The following is a 16045-nucleotide window of genomic DNA, read 5'->3' as shown; positions in this document are numbered from 1 at the left end:
GGGACGCTTACCGAACACTGTGACCTCATTTTCTTCTTCTAAATTCATGCTATATTATGTTATTATGTTATTTGATACTATCTTGTCTAGCACAGTCTCTGGAGCGTAACAGTAAGAAGCATTTTGTATGAAAGTATTCTGTACTTCTGTATGACAACTATTAAAGAACTTTAACTTGAGTTGTTAATGTATTTGTATGAGTCCTTTACATGTTTTGTATGTTCTTACAAAAAAGAAAAAGGCAAATCTTGGAAGTTGCATATGGTGATGTGGAAAGAGATGTTTTGAATATTGGAGAGATTTGTGCAAAAAATATCAAAAAAAAAAAAAAAATTAAATGCGGGTGGTCGTGCCCGCAAAGATGTGCATAATACAATAGTAATAACATATAATAGAATCCAATAGAACGACATTGTGCAATAAAACAAGTAAACAGAGTAGGGCATATCGGTATATGTACATAAGTTATTTACAGAGCATGGTAGGACATGCTAGGTCCTGTGGTAGTGCAATATTAGCTACGGATGAGGCACTGGGTCTTTATGTACATGCTATATTGGTGGTCAATGTCACTTCGGATTGCTACGACACATCTCTACTGCTTGTGACAGGCTGTGGTGCGTTCCAGACTTTACTCCTGTTGGGAAACTATAGCGATGGTCTGTGCTCACCACACTTTTCTTCGGCCTCCCCGCAGCGAGCCGTCGTCGACCCCCGAGCTTCATTTTACGACGGGCAACAGAGGTGGGTTGAGCCGCTATACTTGGCCCAGCACGGTTAGCGACTCGCCTGAGTGCGTGTGCACGTTTTGATGCATGGCTGATACCAGAGCGGCCGAAGGTGTGTAGCGCTGACAGCAGCTTGGAGGGATTCCCCTTCAGCTGATTGAAGGTCTTTATCATGGCTTTATCATCACCACCCTCTGTAGAGCCTCTTGCTCTGCCTTTGTGCAGCTGGAGAACCACACAGACTTCACACAGACTGTCTGTACAATACTGCTGTAGGCCTATAATACTTATGTAAATAAGTAAGGCAATTGAAATATATCTGCAGTACAGCTCAATACACACAATTGTTAAGGGGATGCAGACCAGAGAAAGACTTCCGTCTTGTTTACATCAGGGTCCCCCATTTTCAATTCATCATAAATGTACAGTTCCCTCCCCCTTGTATATATTTACTGTATGTCACAAATGTAACAGTACTGCATGGTCTGCATCCCCTTAACAATTGTGTGTATTGAGCTGTACTGCATTCTGCAATCTGTTAATAAAGTTTTCAATCAATCAATCAATCAATCAATCAATCAATCAATCAATCAATCAATCAATCGGTCACTGTACCCATTCTGCAATCTGTTAATAAAGTTTTCAATCAATCAATCAATCAATCAATCAATCAATCGGTCAGGTCACGTGTACCCATTCTACAATCTGTTAATAAAGTTTTCAATCAATCAATCAGGGCCTGTGGTCACGTGTACCCATTCGGCAATCTGTTAATAAAGTTTTCAATCAATCAATCAATCTGTTAATAAAGTTTTCAATCAATCAATCAATGAATCAATGAATCAATGAATCAATCAATCAATCAATCAATCAATCCCGCAGTGCAACGTGACCCAAATCATACGGCAATCTGTTAATAAAGTTTTCAATCAATCAATCAATCAATCCCGCAGTGCAACGTGACCCAAAATCACGTGACCAAAATCAGCCAATGGAAGCGAGGGGTTGCTATGTGCGGGCTTGTATGTGCGGGGCTTGTAAGCGCTGGTCTCCGGAGCTGCAGCTGGGTACTATTGCTGCAGTTGGCCTGCAGCTGAGGGGAAATGGGTACCGCCCCGCGCGCTGCGCAGACCCGGAAAAACAAACAGGCCATGTGGAAGAGAGGAGCAGCGTGAGGAGTCAAGACTCACAGGAGAGTTTATTAATGATGATTTAGTTATAATGAATAGGCATTTAAGTTGTCAATGAGTAGAGAGGCACAGTGCTAATCTCACTAAACCGACTGGTTCTGGATAATCAATAGATGAAACGTGGTGATTAGTTGATGGTGTGTGATCGACAGGTTTGATTTGATCAGTTTCCTGGTGACCGACTCTGGTCTCACATCTACACGTCGCCAACAGGTAAGTCCAGTTGTCTTGGTGCCAAGTGCAGCCAGAGACGCATCAACAACTTCCCAGGTTCGACGGTACACAGCGACAGCGTGCTTGTATCCATAGATATCTATGCTTGTATCCGTTCGGCAAGCAACAAGCTCTTCCGCGTTGCTCTGATTGGCCGAGCGCGCATGCACATGAGCCGCGACAAGCCACTCAGCCAGGCAGGAATACTAAACTCAGTTTAACACAATTTATACAAATGCAAGTATTGATTTCGCCGTAACGAATCATTAAAAAAAATACCGTTAACTGGAATATGTTGTTTCTTTACACTTATGTTGGATTATGTAATTGGTTTGTCCTAATGGACAGTCTCCTCCCCACCGTATGTATATATTTTCTGTTAGGATCTCTGGGTAACTACTGTATATTTGCATATCGTATATGTCACAAATGTAACAGTACTATATACCTGCTGTATGACATGACAAACGTCTTTCTCTGGTCTGCATGATGCATCCCCTTTGAGTCGTACTGTATTGTACCTATTCTGCAATCTGTTAAATAAAGTTTTCATTCATTCATTCATTCAGCCTACATCAAATAATAGATAGTAGACTATAGACTACATATCACTATATATATATATATATATATATATATATATATATATATATATATATATATATATATATATATATATATATATATATTGTACATATTTTATTAATGTTGTATTTTACTTTTTAATAATATTTTTTAGCAATATACTGTAGGCTGATGATAATATGTGTAATACATATTTATGTAAATACTATGTACTGCTGAGACAAGGTCCACAATAGAAATAAGTCTGACTTTGTTGTTCATTTTAGGATGCATGACTTGTAACATGTACTGTATTTGAATAATTGTCAAATAAAAGGGCGGCCGGGTAGCGCAGCGGACTAAGCGTCTGCCTACCACTGCAGAGACAGTGGGATCGGTCGTTGTAAACAGCGACTCCTACAGGTCGGTCGGGCGCCTGCTCAGCGAAAAATTTATATAAAATATATATATATATTTTTTTAATCAAAAAAATTTGGGCAGGCAAGAAATATGCTTGGCGGGTAGACTCTTCCCATCTACCCGCCACTGGCCGGTGAGTCAAAAAGTTAATTTCGCTCCCTGTATATATGTCCAAATCATGTTGTTTATCGAGTTATTGGCAATCGATCGCTATGTATTGTGTCGAGATCGAGTCCCGTGAGCCAAACAGAGTGCCCGGAAGTAATATGGTCGACCAGCACAACCTCCATAGCACTTCCTGTTTGGCGATTGCGCCGATCGGCCACCAGATGGCGCTCCTGAACCGCCAGAGAGCTCAGTGGGTCCTCCTGGTGGATCTCAGACCAGCGGAGGGGAAATATGAATCCGATCGCAGATTTTTGAAATATTGATATAAGGACACTGTACAGCGTCCTCCGGCAACTTGAGCATGGCCGGGAATGACGCTTTAAAGCGTTTTCCGGCAGTCAAAGTGTTAAACTAAAAATATAAATTTAGCGCTGACATGCATTGGAGCCAGATCTCAACTCTGAACCTATTGAATTCTTTCACCTCAGATTGATCATTTCATTGAATGAATGAACACTTTATTTAACAGATTGCAGAATGGGTACAATACAGTACGGCTCAATACACACAATTGTTAAGGGGATGCAGACCAGAGAAAGACGTTTGTCTTGTTTACATCAGGGTCCCCCATTTTCAATTCATAGTGGCATTGATGGTTTGATTGATCGATTGATTGATTGACTGACAGGCAGAGTGTTATGAGTTATGAGGTGTAGCCATGGACGAACCAGGAGGAAGAGGAGGAGGAAACGGGAGAGCAGTGTCCAATCAGGTATACGATCCCTTTATTGCTTTTGGTCAACTCCAGTGTTATGGACTACAACTAACAAAATGCCTCAGAAAATTCAGTGGTTAAGCATAAATTAAACTATTCACATATACTTTTTAAAAATATAATTAAAATGTGTACTTCTCTACTGTACTATAATTTTACAACCTGTATCATGTCTTCTACTATCACATGTACCTGTACCTCCCCTCCCCCATGCTACTATGATGCCTGAATTTCAATAAAGGAATATCTTATCTTATCTTATATATGAATGGCACCTCCTAGGGAGAGTGTAGACACCCCACAGCATTGTTTAAATACATTTTCATCATATGGCAACATGACAATCTGTGTTATGGATGTGACATGAAATAAACAGGCTTTTGTCACAGCTTACATACTTCCTGCAAACTCTGAGATTTTAAGTAAAATGTGAAAGAAATTATGTCTGTATGGCTTAATTTAGAACATATAATTATGAAAATGTTTATATTTTTCATTTCCATGCAGCTGATGGAAAACGTGTGTTATGGATGTGACATCCTGGACCCACATTCAAAACTGCTCATAAAGAGCACCTACGGGAGGCTGCAATTCGAAACTGGCCACCGTAAATGTCCAAACCCCCCCACCCCCTCCTAATGTACAGTCTCCTCCCCATCAAATGTATATATTTTCTGTTAGGATCTCTGGGTAACAGTACTGTATTTGCATATCGTATATGTCACAAATGTAACAGTACTATATACCTGTATGTCATGTATGTGCCTATGTCATAAATGTCATGATGTCTTGTATGTTGTGTATGTCATAAATGATTGAATTGAAAAAGGGGGACCCTGATGTAAACAAGACAAACGTCTCTCTCTCTCTTCCCCCTCTTTCCCCCCCCCAGTATCTCTCCACCATCAGTTCCAGTATGTGTCTTTAAGGAAGTGGCTTCACCAGCGAGGATTTGTCTCCGGTCTGCTTCAGCCCAAACACTTCCAAGGTACCTGTCTGTCTGTCTCTCTGTCTATCTACCTATCTAACTGTCTGTCTGACTGCCAAACTCTCTCTCTCTGTCATATTATATATCTAATTTATATGACAGGAACGTAACCTGCTGTTTGCTACCAAAGCTGCTTCAGTTGAGGTCATATTCTAAAACACTGACAAATAATTTGCAATAAAGATTCAATAATCATTAAATGTCAACAACCATGTAATACACCTCTTGAACCCAACCCACTAACCTCCATTTTTGGAGTAATACCAGGGGAAATTCATACTACAAATGTGCAAAGGAAAGCAATAGGATTCGGTAGCCTCATTGCACACAGAATCATTCTCATGGAATGGAAATCCAACAAACACCCCCCCCTCCTTCAGGAGATGTATACAGGAGGTTATATTCCGGATCCCCTATCTGTGTATGTATATATATATTAGTGCTGTCAATCGATACATTTTTTTTTTTACTAATTAATCTCACAATTTTCTGTAATTAATCTAGATTAAAAATAGCATTTTTCTACTTAAGACCGAAGCTTGTAACAGATATTTACTTGAGTAAAATCATGGAATTAATGTAAAATCAACACAAAGAAAGTATATTTCGATTCAAAGACTATTTGAATAGCTTTCTTTGAATAGTTTTTCTCCTGTGAAATACAAATGTTCAACAAAACCATCAACATTGACTCAGCTAGACCTCTTTCTTATATCCGCAGCGCTAATATTGAAGATTTTTCACTCCATAGATTAATCTAGATTAATTTATTTAAATTTTATATTTATTTATATTTAAATAATTATATATATATATATACACGCATGTGTATGTGTGTGTATATATATATATATATATATATACACGCATGTGTATGTGTGTGTATATATATGGATATGTACTTAAAAAAAATAAAAAATTTAACTAGTATGAATACTTGGTTTATTTTCTCCTATCTCCCTCTTTTCTTCTCTCTCTTTCCTCTTCTCTGAGTGTGCTCTTGATACCAGGGGTGGTAGGGAGGAATAAGGGGTGGGTATAGTGGGTCATCGTCCATGTGTCTTCAATGTACATTTTTGTCTCCGAATAATTTGAACAAGTATGTTAGTTTGAATAATTGAGTGTCTCTAATTTGTATGTATATATGTTTATTCCAATAATGGCTGTCTCTAATTTGACTATATGTATGTTTATTCAAATAATTAAAAGATCTTAATAAAGGTGTACATAAAAAATATATATTTAAAAAAATTCAACAACCATATAACAATGTCATCATAAGCCAACAACAGTTCAATTAAATTAATGACAAAACTGGACATATAAATCATCTAGAAAAGATAGATAATAATGAAAAGTAGGATGGAGATGATACATTTACATCTCGTTCCCTCCATCTGTCTCTTTCCCTCTGTCTCTCTCCAGATACAGGTAGAGGCCTGCAGGTCCAGCAGACAGTGAAGGTAAAACTGATAAAACACCACTAACCCTTCACCACTAGGTCAACAAGACTTTTTAAAACACCTCTAACCCTAAAACTAGGTCAACAAGACTTCATAAAACATATCTTACCCTAGGTCAACAAGATAAGATAAGATAGTTCTTTATTGTCTGTTGATACAGAAATTAGTTTTGTGTCAGAACACACAATACTGCAGTACAAAAAACTTCTTAAAACACCTCTAACCCTAACAAGACTTCTAAAAACACATATAATCTTAACAATAGGTTAACAAGACGTATTAAAACAGTAGGTTACAGGTTGTTACCGTTACTGAAAATGTTTTAGTATTTTCTACCAATTAACCAAGCCGGAGATACTGGTTTTTAGTCAAATTTGGAGCCTTTCATGGGTTTTTGTGTTCTAACACTAGGTCATCAAGGCTTCTCAAAACGCCTCTTTCTTTCTTCTCTATCTCTCTGTCTGGTTCACTCTCTCTCTCTTTCTCTCTCTCTCTCTCTCTCTCTCTCTCTCTCTCTCTCTCTCTCTCTCTCTCTCTCTCTCTCTCTCTCTCTCTCTCTCTCTCTCTCTCTCTCTCTCTCTCTCTCTCTCTCTCTCTCTCTCTCTCAGGGTGCTGGGAGTGAGATTGACGTGAGCGGAGGTGGTTGTGGAGCTTTCTTCTATATTTCTTCTATTTTTCCCCTTGTTTGGTTTCTTATTTTCCCGTTTCTTTTCTATGTGCACAGTGAGGTGTGGTTTTATGGGTTAATTTTTCTATCAGGGTGACTGGTGCAAGTGTACATTATTGGAGGAGAGTGTATTGTTTGGTGAGTGGAGGCGGCGCGCTGCGGGCCGGTGACATGGCCTCGCAGTCAGCAGGACCTGAGTCTGTGTCGCTCCGACACGGGGTGAGGTGTGTCCCCGAGGGGACTGCTACGGTGGAGGAGGTTTTGAAGGCTGTCGGCGAGCAGGTAGGATGCGAAAATCTCGCTTATGCATCGCGGATGAATAAGGCTGTGGTGGTTTTTTTGAAGAAAGAAAGTTTGGTAAGCAAAGTAATTGGGTCTGAGGAAGAGGCATTGGTATCTGGTGATGAGAGTGAGGATTTGGAAAAGGGGGAGATGTATACTGCAAGGGAGCTCACCCGGTTTCTTAGGGAAACCAAAAACAAGAAAATGTTTCCATTGGGACGTTTTTTCCCAGATAAAGAAAAGTTTTTAAGGTCTGTGATACATGCTAACAAGGTCACAGGTGGGGGATCAATGATGACACCCAGGAGGAAGTTCCGACTGAATAAGTGGGCTACTAATGTCAGGAAAAGAATGTCATCAAATACAGATGTATAATGTATAAACTGTATGGTACACATCTGCTGGTGGGTGTATTTTTCTGGTTCTTGTTCTCTGTTTTCTCCCTCTTTTTTCACATGGAAGTTCTTCGGATAGGCTCCCTTAATATTAATGGTGCTAGGGATGGTGTGAAAAGGGGTCTGTTTTTTAATTATGCAAAACAGAAAAATGTTAGTGGTATTTTTGTACAAGAGACCCATAGTGATGTGGGTAATGAGGTTGACTGGGGACTCAGTTGGAGGGGGGGTTTGGTGATGAGTCATGGCACTAATAATAGTGCAGGGGTGGCTGTCCTGTTCTCTCCTGGACTTGGGGTCAATATTACATCACAGAAGGAGGTTTACAAAGGAAGGCTGCTTGTGGTCAAGGCTACCATTAATAACAGGGAGTTTGCATTTATAAATATATATGCGTTTAATACGGGAAGGGAGAGGATATCCCTTTTTGGGTTGTTAAGACAGGAGCTGGCGGATATGAATCCTGACACAGTGTTAGTGATGGGGGGGGACTGGAACTGTACCTTAGATCCTACCCTGGATAGAAGCGGGGGGGAACCTCATGTTGGGTCTGCAGCGGTTTTAAAAGATGTCATTAGGACTTGCGATCTTGTGGATACATGGAGGCTGATGAATCCACAGGGGAAACAGTTCTCGTGGGTCAAGGTGTTGGGGGACAGGGTGTGTGCAGCTCGGCTTGACCGCATTTATATTGTGAGAAAACAGAGTAATAGGCTGGTGAAAGCTGAAATCTGCCCAGTCAGTTTCTCAGACCATCATTTTGTAATAGCACAGCTGGCCATATCATCAGGGCCTCGTCACTCCGCATATTGGAAATTCAATGTAAAGCTTTTACAAGATGCCACCTTTTGCTCGAGTTTCCAGGAGTTTTGGGAGAGGTGGAAGCAGAGAGAGGGAGAGTTTGAGTCTCTGAGGCAATGGTGGGATACCGGCAAAGCACACATAAGGCTTTTTTGTCAGCAGTACACTGCTTTCTCCTCAGCCGAGTACAGGAGGGCCCTGGAGGCTCTGGAGCAGAGCATACGGCAAGTGGAGGTTGAGCTAGTTGGGGGTGACAGTGGGGGGCTACGGGAGAATCTGTCAGAGCTACGCAGGGACTTGGGGGTTTTCCTCCAGGACAGAGCAAGGGGTGCGATTGTGAGAGCTAGGTTCACCATGCTGAGAGAGATGGATGCTCCTAGTTCTTTTTTCTTTGGCCTGGAAAGGAAAAAATGTGAGGAAAAACAAATGCACTGTCTGCGTCTACCCAATGGACACGTCACGTCTGTGATCGGGGAGATGCGGGCAGAGGCTGTGCGGTTTTATTCTGTGTTATATGGTGCTGAACAATGTGACCCTGTGTCTACGGACACATTACTGAGGGATCTCCCTCGTCTCTCTCAGGAACAGAGGACTGAACTGGATACTCCTTTAACGTTTGGGGAGCTGTCGAAGGCAGTCTCCCAGATGACTCCTGGTCGAGCCCCAGGGGTAGATGGTCTGCCTGTGGATTTTTACAAAGGTTTCTGGGACACTATTGGACAGGATCTTTTTCGTGTCTTGCGCGAATGTATTGAGGTGGGGGAGCTGCCGTTGAGCTGCCAGCGGGCAGTGCTGGCTCTACTGCCGAAGAAGGGGGACCTCAGTGAGCTCAAGAACTGGAGACCTGTGGCAATTCTTTCAGCGGATTACAAGTTGGTTGCAAAGTGCCTGGCCAACAGGCTTAACATGCACCTTGAGTCTGTGGTGCACCAGGACCAGTCATATGGTGTGCCTGGGCGTTCAATGACAGACAATTTGTTTTTAATAAGGGACATGTTGGACCTGTCAAGGCAACATAATATGAACTTTGGAGTCATCTCTATTGATCAAGAGAAGGCGTTTGACAGGGTGGACCATGGGTATCTGTATAATGTTCTTGCTGGGTTTGGGTTTGGGGAGAGTTTTATGTCAATTGTAAAAATTTTATACAATGGGGCCTCCTGTCTGATAAAAGTGGGTGGGGGCCTGAGCAGGCCAGTCCAGGTGGGGAGGGGGATCCGCCAGGGCTGCCCACTGTCAGGTCAGCTCTACACTTTGGCCATTGAGCCTTTTCTGTGTTTGTTGAGGAAGAGGTTGAAGGGTGTGGGTTCACCCGAGTTGGGGATCGATAGGCCAATATGTCTGTCTGCCTACGCGGATGACTTGACCATCTTTGTCAGGGATGGGGAGGACGTAAGAGCCATAGAGAATAGCCTAGAGGTGTATGCGAGAGCAGCTTCAGCGAGGGTGAACTGGGGTAAGAGTGAGGCGCTGCAGTGTGGGGCATGGAGGGGCCTGACATTACCACAGTTACCGGGGGGGCTACAGTGGGGTGTGAATGGGCTCAAGCTTTTAGGGGTATATCTGGGATCAGAGGGGTGGGTCAGTAAGAATTGGGAGGGAGTAGCACAGTCAATGGTGGCTAGGTTGTCAAGGTGGAAGTGGCTGCTAGCGCAGATATCCTATAGAGGGAGGGTGCTAATAGTGAATAACCTGGTGGCTTCATCCCTGTGGCATCGGCTGGCTGTTCTTAACCCCCCCAGAGGCTTCCTGGCGGACATCCAGAGGAAGCTGGTGGACTTTTTCTGGTCCGGACATCACTGGCTGAGGGCCGCAGTCCTTTATTTGCCGGTTCAGGAAGGAGGACAAGGCCTTATCGACCTAGAGAGCAGGATGAATGCTTTCAGGCTCCAGGCAGCACAGAAGCTGCAATACAGTACAGGAATATGCTGGAGGGGGCCAGCATGTGCACTGCTGCGGAAGGCTGGTGGTTTAGGGCTGGACCTGCAGTTGTTCCTGATGGAACTGGAGGAGTTGAACACTGTGGGGGTCTCGGTTTTCTACCTGTCGGTGCTGAGGGCTTGGCGGCTGCTGAGAAAGACTCGGGTGGAGGATGAGGCACAAGGACCGTGGGTATGGGAGGAGCCTCTTTTCTATAACACTTTGTTCCCCCTAGAGGCGGTGCGTTCTGTCACCCTGAGACAGCGGCTCATGAGAGGGGGCATCAGAAAACTTTCACATTTACTGTCGCCAGAGAGAGGGGAGTGGAAGACCCCGCAGGAGCTTTCGCTACAGACTGGAATAACATCTCTGAGACTGCTGGAAGGGTTTATCAGAGAAGTGCTGGGGGTTGTGCCGGACTATGTCAGAGACCGCACAGTGATGCCACAGGGAGGGCAGGCGCTGGAGTTCCCTGCATTGCAGGTATCGGCAGAGAATGGGGTCTGGCAGGAGGGGGGAGGGTTACTGTCTTTTTCCACCCCCAGCTTGGGGCAGTTTAGCCTGGCATGTGGCAAGGCTCTGTACATAGCATGCATGAAGGTCAGAAACATCAGGTCCCTGCAGGACGTCAGGCAGCATCAGTGGCAGGGGGTGCTGGGTGATGGCAGCACTGCTAGCTTTAGGTGGAGGGTTTTTTACAAACAGCCACTGCCTAAGAGGTCAGGGGACCTACAGTGGAGGATAGCGCATGGGGTGTTGGCAACAAATCGGTTCCTGGCTCGGGTGGATCCAGGGGTGGGTGATGGGTGCCCCTTTTGCGGAGTATCTGAGACTGTAACCCATGTTTTCCTAGAGTGTCAAAGGATTAATAGGGTGTTGGGGTTCCTAAAAGGGTTGTGTGTGAAGCTGGGGGTGATGTTCTGTGTGGAGAGTTTCATCCTTGGCCAAACATATTCATTAAGTAACAAGGTTGTGAGCGTTTTACTGAACTTTGTTTACGGGCAGGCTAAGTTAGCCATTTGGCTGACCCGTAGGAATAGGATCAAGGGCGTTGGTCCTACGGAATCGGTGCCTATGTTGAGGGGTATGATTTCTGCACGCCTTAGATTAGAGTTCATGTATTTCTCACTGAGACATAATGTTGATGCGTTCGTGAATGCTTGGGGATTGGGGAATGCAATGTGTACTGTGGGGGAGGAGGGGCTGAACATATGCATTTGAAGGTCAAGTGGGTTTTATGTGCTGAAGGAGTTTTTGGGGTGTGTGTGTGTGTGTGTGTGTGTGAGTGTGAGTGTGTGGGTGAGTGTGTGGGTGTGTGTGTTGTTTTTATGAAGATGCCGTGAGTTTTTTTGTGTCTCTACTGACTGTTTTTAGTTGACATGTTTTAATAAAGAACATCAAAAGTCGAAAGTCTCTCTCTCTCTCTCTCTCTCTCTCTCTCTCTCTCTCTCTCAATTCAATTCAATTGGGCTTTATTGACATGGGAAACATACGTTTACATTGCCAAAGCCAAACAAAACAAAACAATCAAACAGAGAAATCAAAAGAAATCAGTACATTACAGAAGGAATTTCTTGTACAGTCTTTATGGTGGTTGTATTCCTTTGGATGTCCTTTTCTTGTCACAGCAGCTCACAAATCTTGCTGCTGTGTTTGCACATTCTTGTATTTCTCCCAGTAGGTATGGAAGTTTTGAGTTATTGTCCATGTTTTCAAAGTCTCTTTGGGTGTTTGCAATTTGTGGGAAGTATATGTCTCTGATGTCTTGGTATAGTGGGCAGGTTGTTAATAAGTGGAGCTCGGTTTCCACCTCATCTTGTGTGCAGTGGGTGCATAGTCTGTCTTCTCTTGGGAGCCAGGGCCCCGTTCCCCGTACCTGGCTAACTGAGTTAGCCGGATAATTTCCAGCATAGCCTGACTTAAGCCGGACCTTTCTGTTCACCGACGCTCGATTGTCTAAATCACCATGACAACAGATCAAATTAATGCATTTGAGAATAAAGAGATAAAACTTCATTCAAAAGAAAAATATTAGAAACACGGGTCTCTTGTGCATTGATGGATACACAATGGATATATCCCGTCTGGCACAGTGGTGCAACGGCCAGTGTTCGCTCCTGGCAAGCGGGCGACCCGAGTTCGAGACCCCGCGTTTCCAATATAATTTTTTTGGAATATAATATTAATGATTATACGCAAAAGTTGCCTAGTTTTAAGTTAAAATATTATAAATCTACATGCATTGAGGATGTCATTCTTTATATAGCTCTCAACGTGCACCAAATTGAATTATTCCTACATTGCAAAAAGAAGAAAAAGACTAGAAGAAGTGGGATTCGAACGCGGGTTGTCTGCGTGAAAGTCAAAACGACCGACCGTCACACCACAGTGCAGATAAGTAAAACATCCACCATACACCAATCAATGGGTAAGAGAGCCGTATCCTTATTCTGAAACAGTTGAACTAATTATTTTCGCTAGCAAGATCTCATTTGATTATCCATTCCATAAACCTACTGCCAGCAGGCAAGTTTAAAGAAATATAATCTGATTGATTGGGGTAATGAGGGACTTAAAATTAGCCTATAGATTATGCATTTAACTTGTCGGCGAGGCTATTGAGCCGTACTGCAATCTGTTAATAAAGTTTTAAATCAATTAATCAATCAATGCCGTTAGAAAATCAGGATTTCTGCTATCGATACTTGCTGGCTTTTCAACTGAAGCGGCCGCGCGCACTTATCCTGGGTCTCAAGTCTGGTTCGAGTTAACGAGACTGAATCCACCTTCGAGGAACAGGAAAATCCCGGCTTCAAACATCGGGTTAATTGAATCTGGATAATGGGACTCTTGATCGACTTAGTTGAACCAGGTACGGGGAATAGGGCCCAGGTCTGCCTATGGCGGCCTTTCTCGATGGCTAGGCTGTGCTCGCTGAGTCTGTACCTAGCCAAGGATCTTCTTAGTTTTGGGTCAGTCACAGTGCTCAGGTATTCTGCCACTGTGTAGGGCCAAATAGCATTTCAATTTGCTCTGGTTTTGGGTTGATTCTTTCCAATGTGTCGGATAGTTTTCTTTTTGTTCTCTTATAATTCTCTCTCTCTCTTCTCTTTCTCTTTCTCTCTCTCTCTCTCTCTCTCTCTCTCTCTCTCTCTCTCTCAATTCAATTCAATTGGGCTTTATTGACATGGGAAACATACGTTTACATTGCCAAAGCAAAACAAAACAATCAAACAGAGAAATCAAAAGAAATCGGTACATTACAGAAGGAATTTCTTGTACAGTCTTTATGGTGGTTGTATTCCTTTGGATGTCCTTTTCTTGTCACAGCAGCTCACAAATCTTGCTGCTGTGTTTGCACATTCTTGTATTTCTCCCAGTAGGTATGGGAGTTTTGAGTTATTGTCCATGTTTTCAAAGTCTCTTTGGGTGTTTGCAATTTGTGGGAAGTATATGTCTCTGATGTCTTGGTATAGTGGGCAGGTTGTTAATAAGTGGAGCTCGGTTTCCACCTCATCTTGTGTGCAGTGGGTGCATAGTCTGTCTTCTCTTGGGAGCCAGGTCTGCCTATGGCGGCCTTTCTCGATGGCTAGGCTGTGCTCGCTGAGTCTGTACCTAGCCAAGGATCTTCTTAGTTTTGGGTCAGTCACAGTGCTCAGGTATTCTGCCACTGTGTAGGGCCAAATAGCATTTCAATTTGCTCTGGTTTTGGGTTGATTCTTTCCAATGTGTCGGATAGTTTTCTTTTTGTTTTCTTATAATTCTCTCTCTTTCTTTCTCTCTCTCTCTCTCTCTCTCTCTCTCTCTCTCTATCTCTCTCTCTTTCTCTCTCTCTCTCTCTCTCTCTCTCTCTCTCTCTCTCTCTCTCTCTCTCTCTCTCTCTCTCTCTCTCTCTCTCTCAGCCAGGGGACTTATTAATGTCTCTTCCAGAATCATGTCTCCTGACCACGGCTACAGTTCTGGACAGCGACCTGGGGCAATTCATCAAGAGGTGAAGACACTTTACTATAATTAATTGTAAAAATAAAAAAACAATTCAATTGTCAAGCATATATTATCTACATTGGATTGTTTTTACTAAATTGAATGTAATTAAAGTGTACATTGTGCAGCTGTGTTATCTAGGGAAATACACATATCAGATCAGGACTTGGTACAGTAGGCTTGATCCCTCTGATGTCGCTTTGGATGTCCCAATCCCAATCCAAGTAATTTTATATTAAAGGGGCACTTCACCGAAAAACAACATCAGTGATGATGTCATCAGAGGACACTGAATCCTTGTGTTGTGTTAATTATGGCTCTCTGAAATGATGTAGATAAAAATATAGCAATCTCTATTGCAATCATTATCTCTATTTTCTCTACATAATTTCATTGAGCTGTAATTAACACAACACAATGATTCAATGTCATCTGAAGACATCACTGGTGGCCATAATTAAACTCATTAAGTTTAAATAACTGTCAAACTAAATGTGCAAAATAAATATGCATTGTTTTTTTTGGTGAAGTGCCCCTTTAATATTAAATGACTCGGATCGGGATTGGGACGCGTGAATATTTTCCCTAACGGGGTTGCACTTCCGTGTTCGGTTTGCGCGATCTGATTGGCCACTGACGTTTCTGGTCATGTGAAATGTGCGCCAATCGTGTGACGCCTGTTTCTATCACCGGTTAAGCTTAGGCACTCTTTCGAAGTTGGTTAAGGTTAGAGTTTGTCTTAGAGCAGGGTGATAGAACACCAGCCCTGATTCCAAACTCTAACCTTAACCAACTTCGAAAGAGTCGCCTAAGCTTAACCAGTGATAAACTAGGCGTTAGGTAGTTTGCAGGCTGTTCGAGGTGGAAATAGGCGCAGAAACAGGCGTCACGCGATTGGCGCACATGTCGCATGACCAGAAACGTCAGTGGCCAATCAGATTGCGCAAACCGAACGCGGAAGTGCAACCCCGTTAGGGAAAATATTCACGTGATTGGGACATCTCTAGTGACATCAGAGAGATCAGGCCTACTTTAAGTACTGGATTCTTCTGCTCAACATGTCCTCTCTGATACATAAACCCCCACATACATAAATGCCACAGTAATGTGGTGTAAGGTATATCGGGCGGACGAGTTTCCGACCCAGAAGTAGCATGTGAATGGCCTACCAAGTTGGATAAATTATGTCGAAAGTCTGTAGGGTGCAGTAGAAAACAATATCACGGGCGGCTGGGTAGCGCAGTGGACTAAGCACTCGCCTACCACCATAGAGACTCTCGTAAACTGCGACTCCTACTGGTCGGTCGGGGCGCCTGTTCAGCAGGAAGGGGATCTAGGGGAAAATGCGTTACGTTCCCCCAGTGAAACTCCTGGCTGTCAGGTGAAAAGAAGCAGCTGGTGACTCCACATGTATCGGAGGAGGCATGTGGTAGTTCTACACCCTCCCCAGGCCGACAGTGGGGCAATGCGCGCAATGACCAGGAAGGGAATTGGCATAACAACAAAAAAAAATTGTAAAAAAAACTAAAACACTTTTACTATGTTAT

At 43.0% G+C, this 16045-nt stretch overlaps 1 protein-coding gene across 1 annotated transcript in view; it reads left to right on the top strand.

Annotated features, from left to right (window-relative positions):
- Positions 1-1876: 1876 nt before the first annotated feature.
- setd4 (SET domain containing 4) overlaps positions 1877-16045 on the top strand; it is a 31933-nt gene continuing 17764 nt past the window's right edge. The window contains exons 1-5 of the mRNA XM_084321224.1: positions 1877-2131; positions 3912-3995; positions 4891-4986; positions 6412-6449; positions 14417-14505. Of these exons, the coding sequence (XP_084177350.1) occupies positions 3929-3995; positions 4891-4986; positions 6412-6449; positions 14417-14505 (290 nt within the window). The 5' untranslated portion in view covers positions 1877-2131; positions 3912-3928. The remainder of the gene's footprint in view (positions 2132-3911; positions 3996-4890; positions 4987-6411; positions 6450-14416; positions 14506-16045) is intronic.

This window comes from Notolepis coatsorum, assembly GCF_963971535.1.
Source record: "Notolepis coatsorum genome assembly, chromosome: 9".
Lineage (NCBI taxonomy): Eukaryota > Metazoa > Chordata > Actinopteri > Aulopiformes > Paralepididae > Notolepis > Notolepis coatsorum.
The sequence above is the reverse complement of the archived record's forward strand: the minus strand, read 5'-3'. Positions and strand labels throughout refer to the sequence as shown.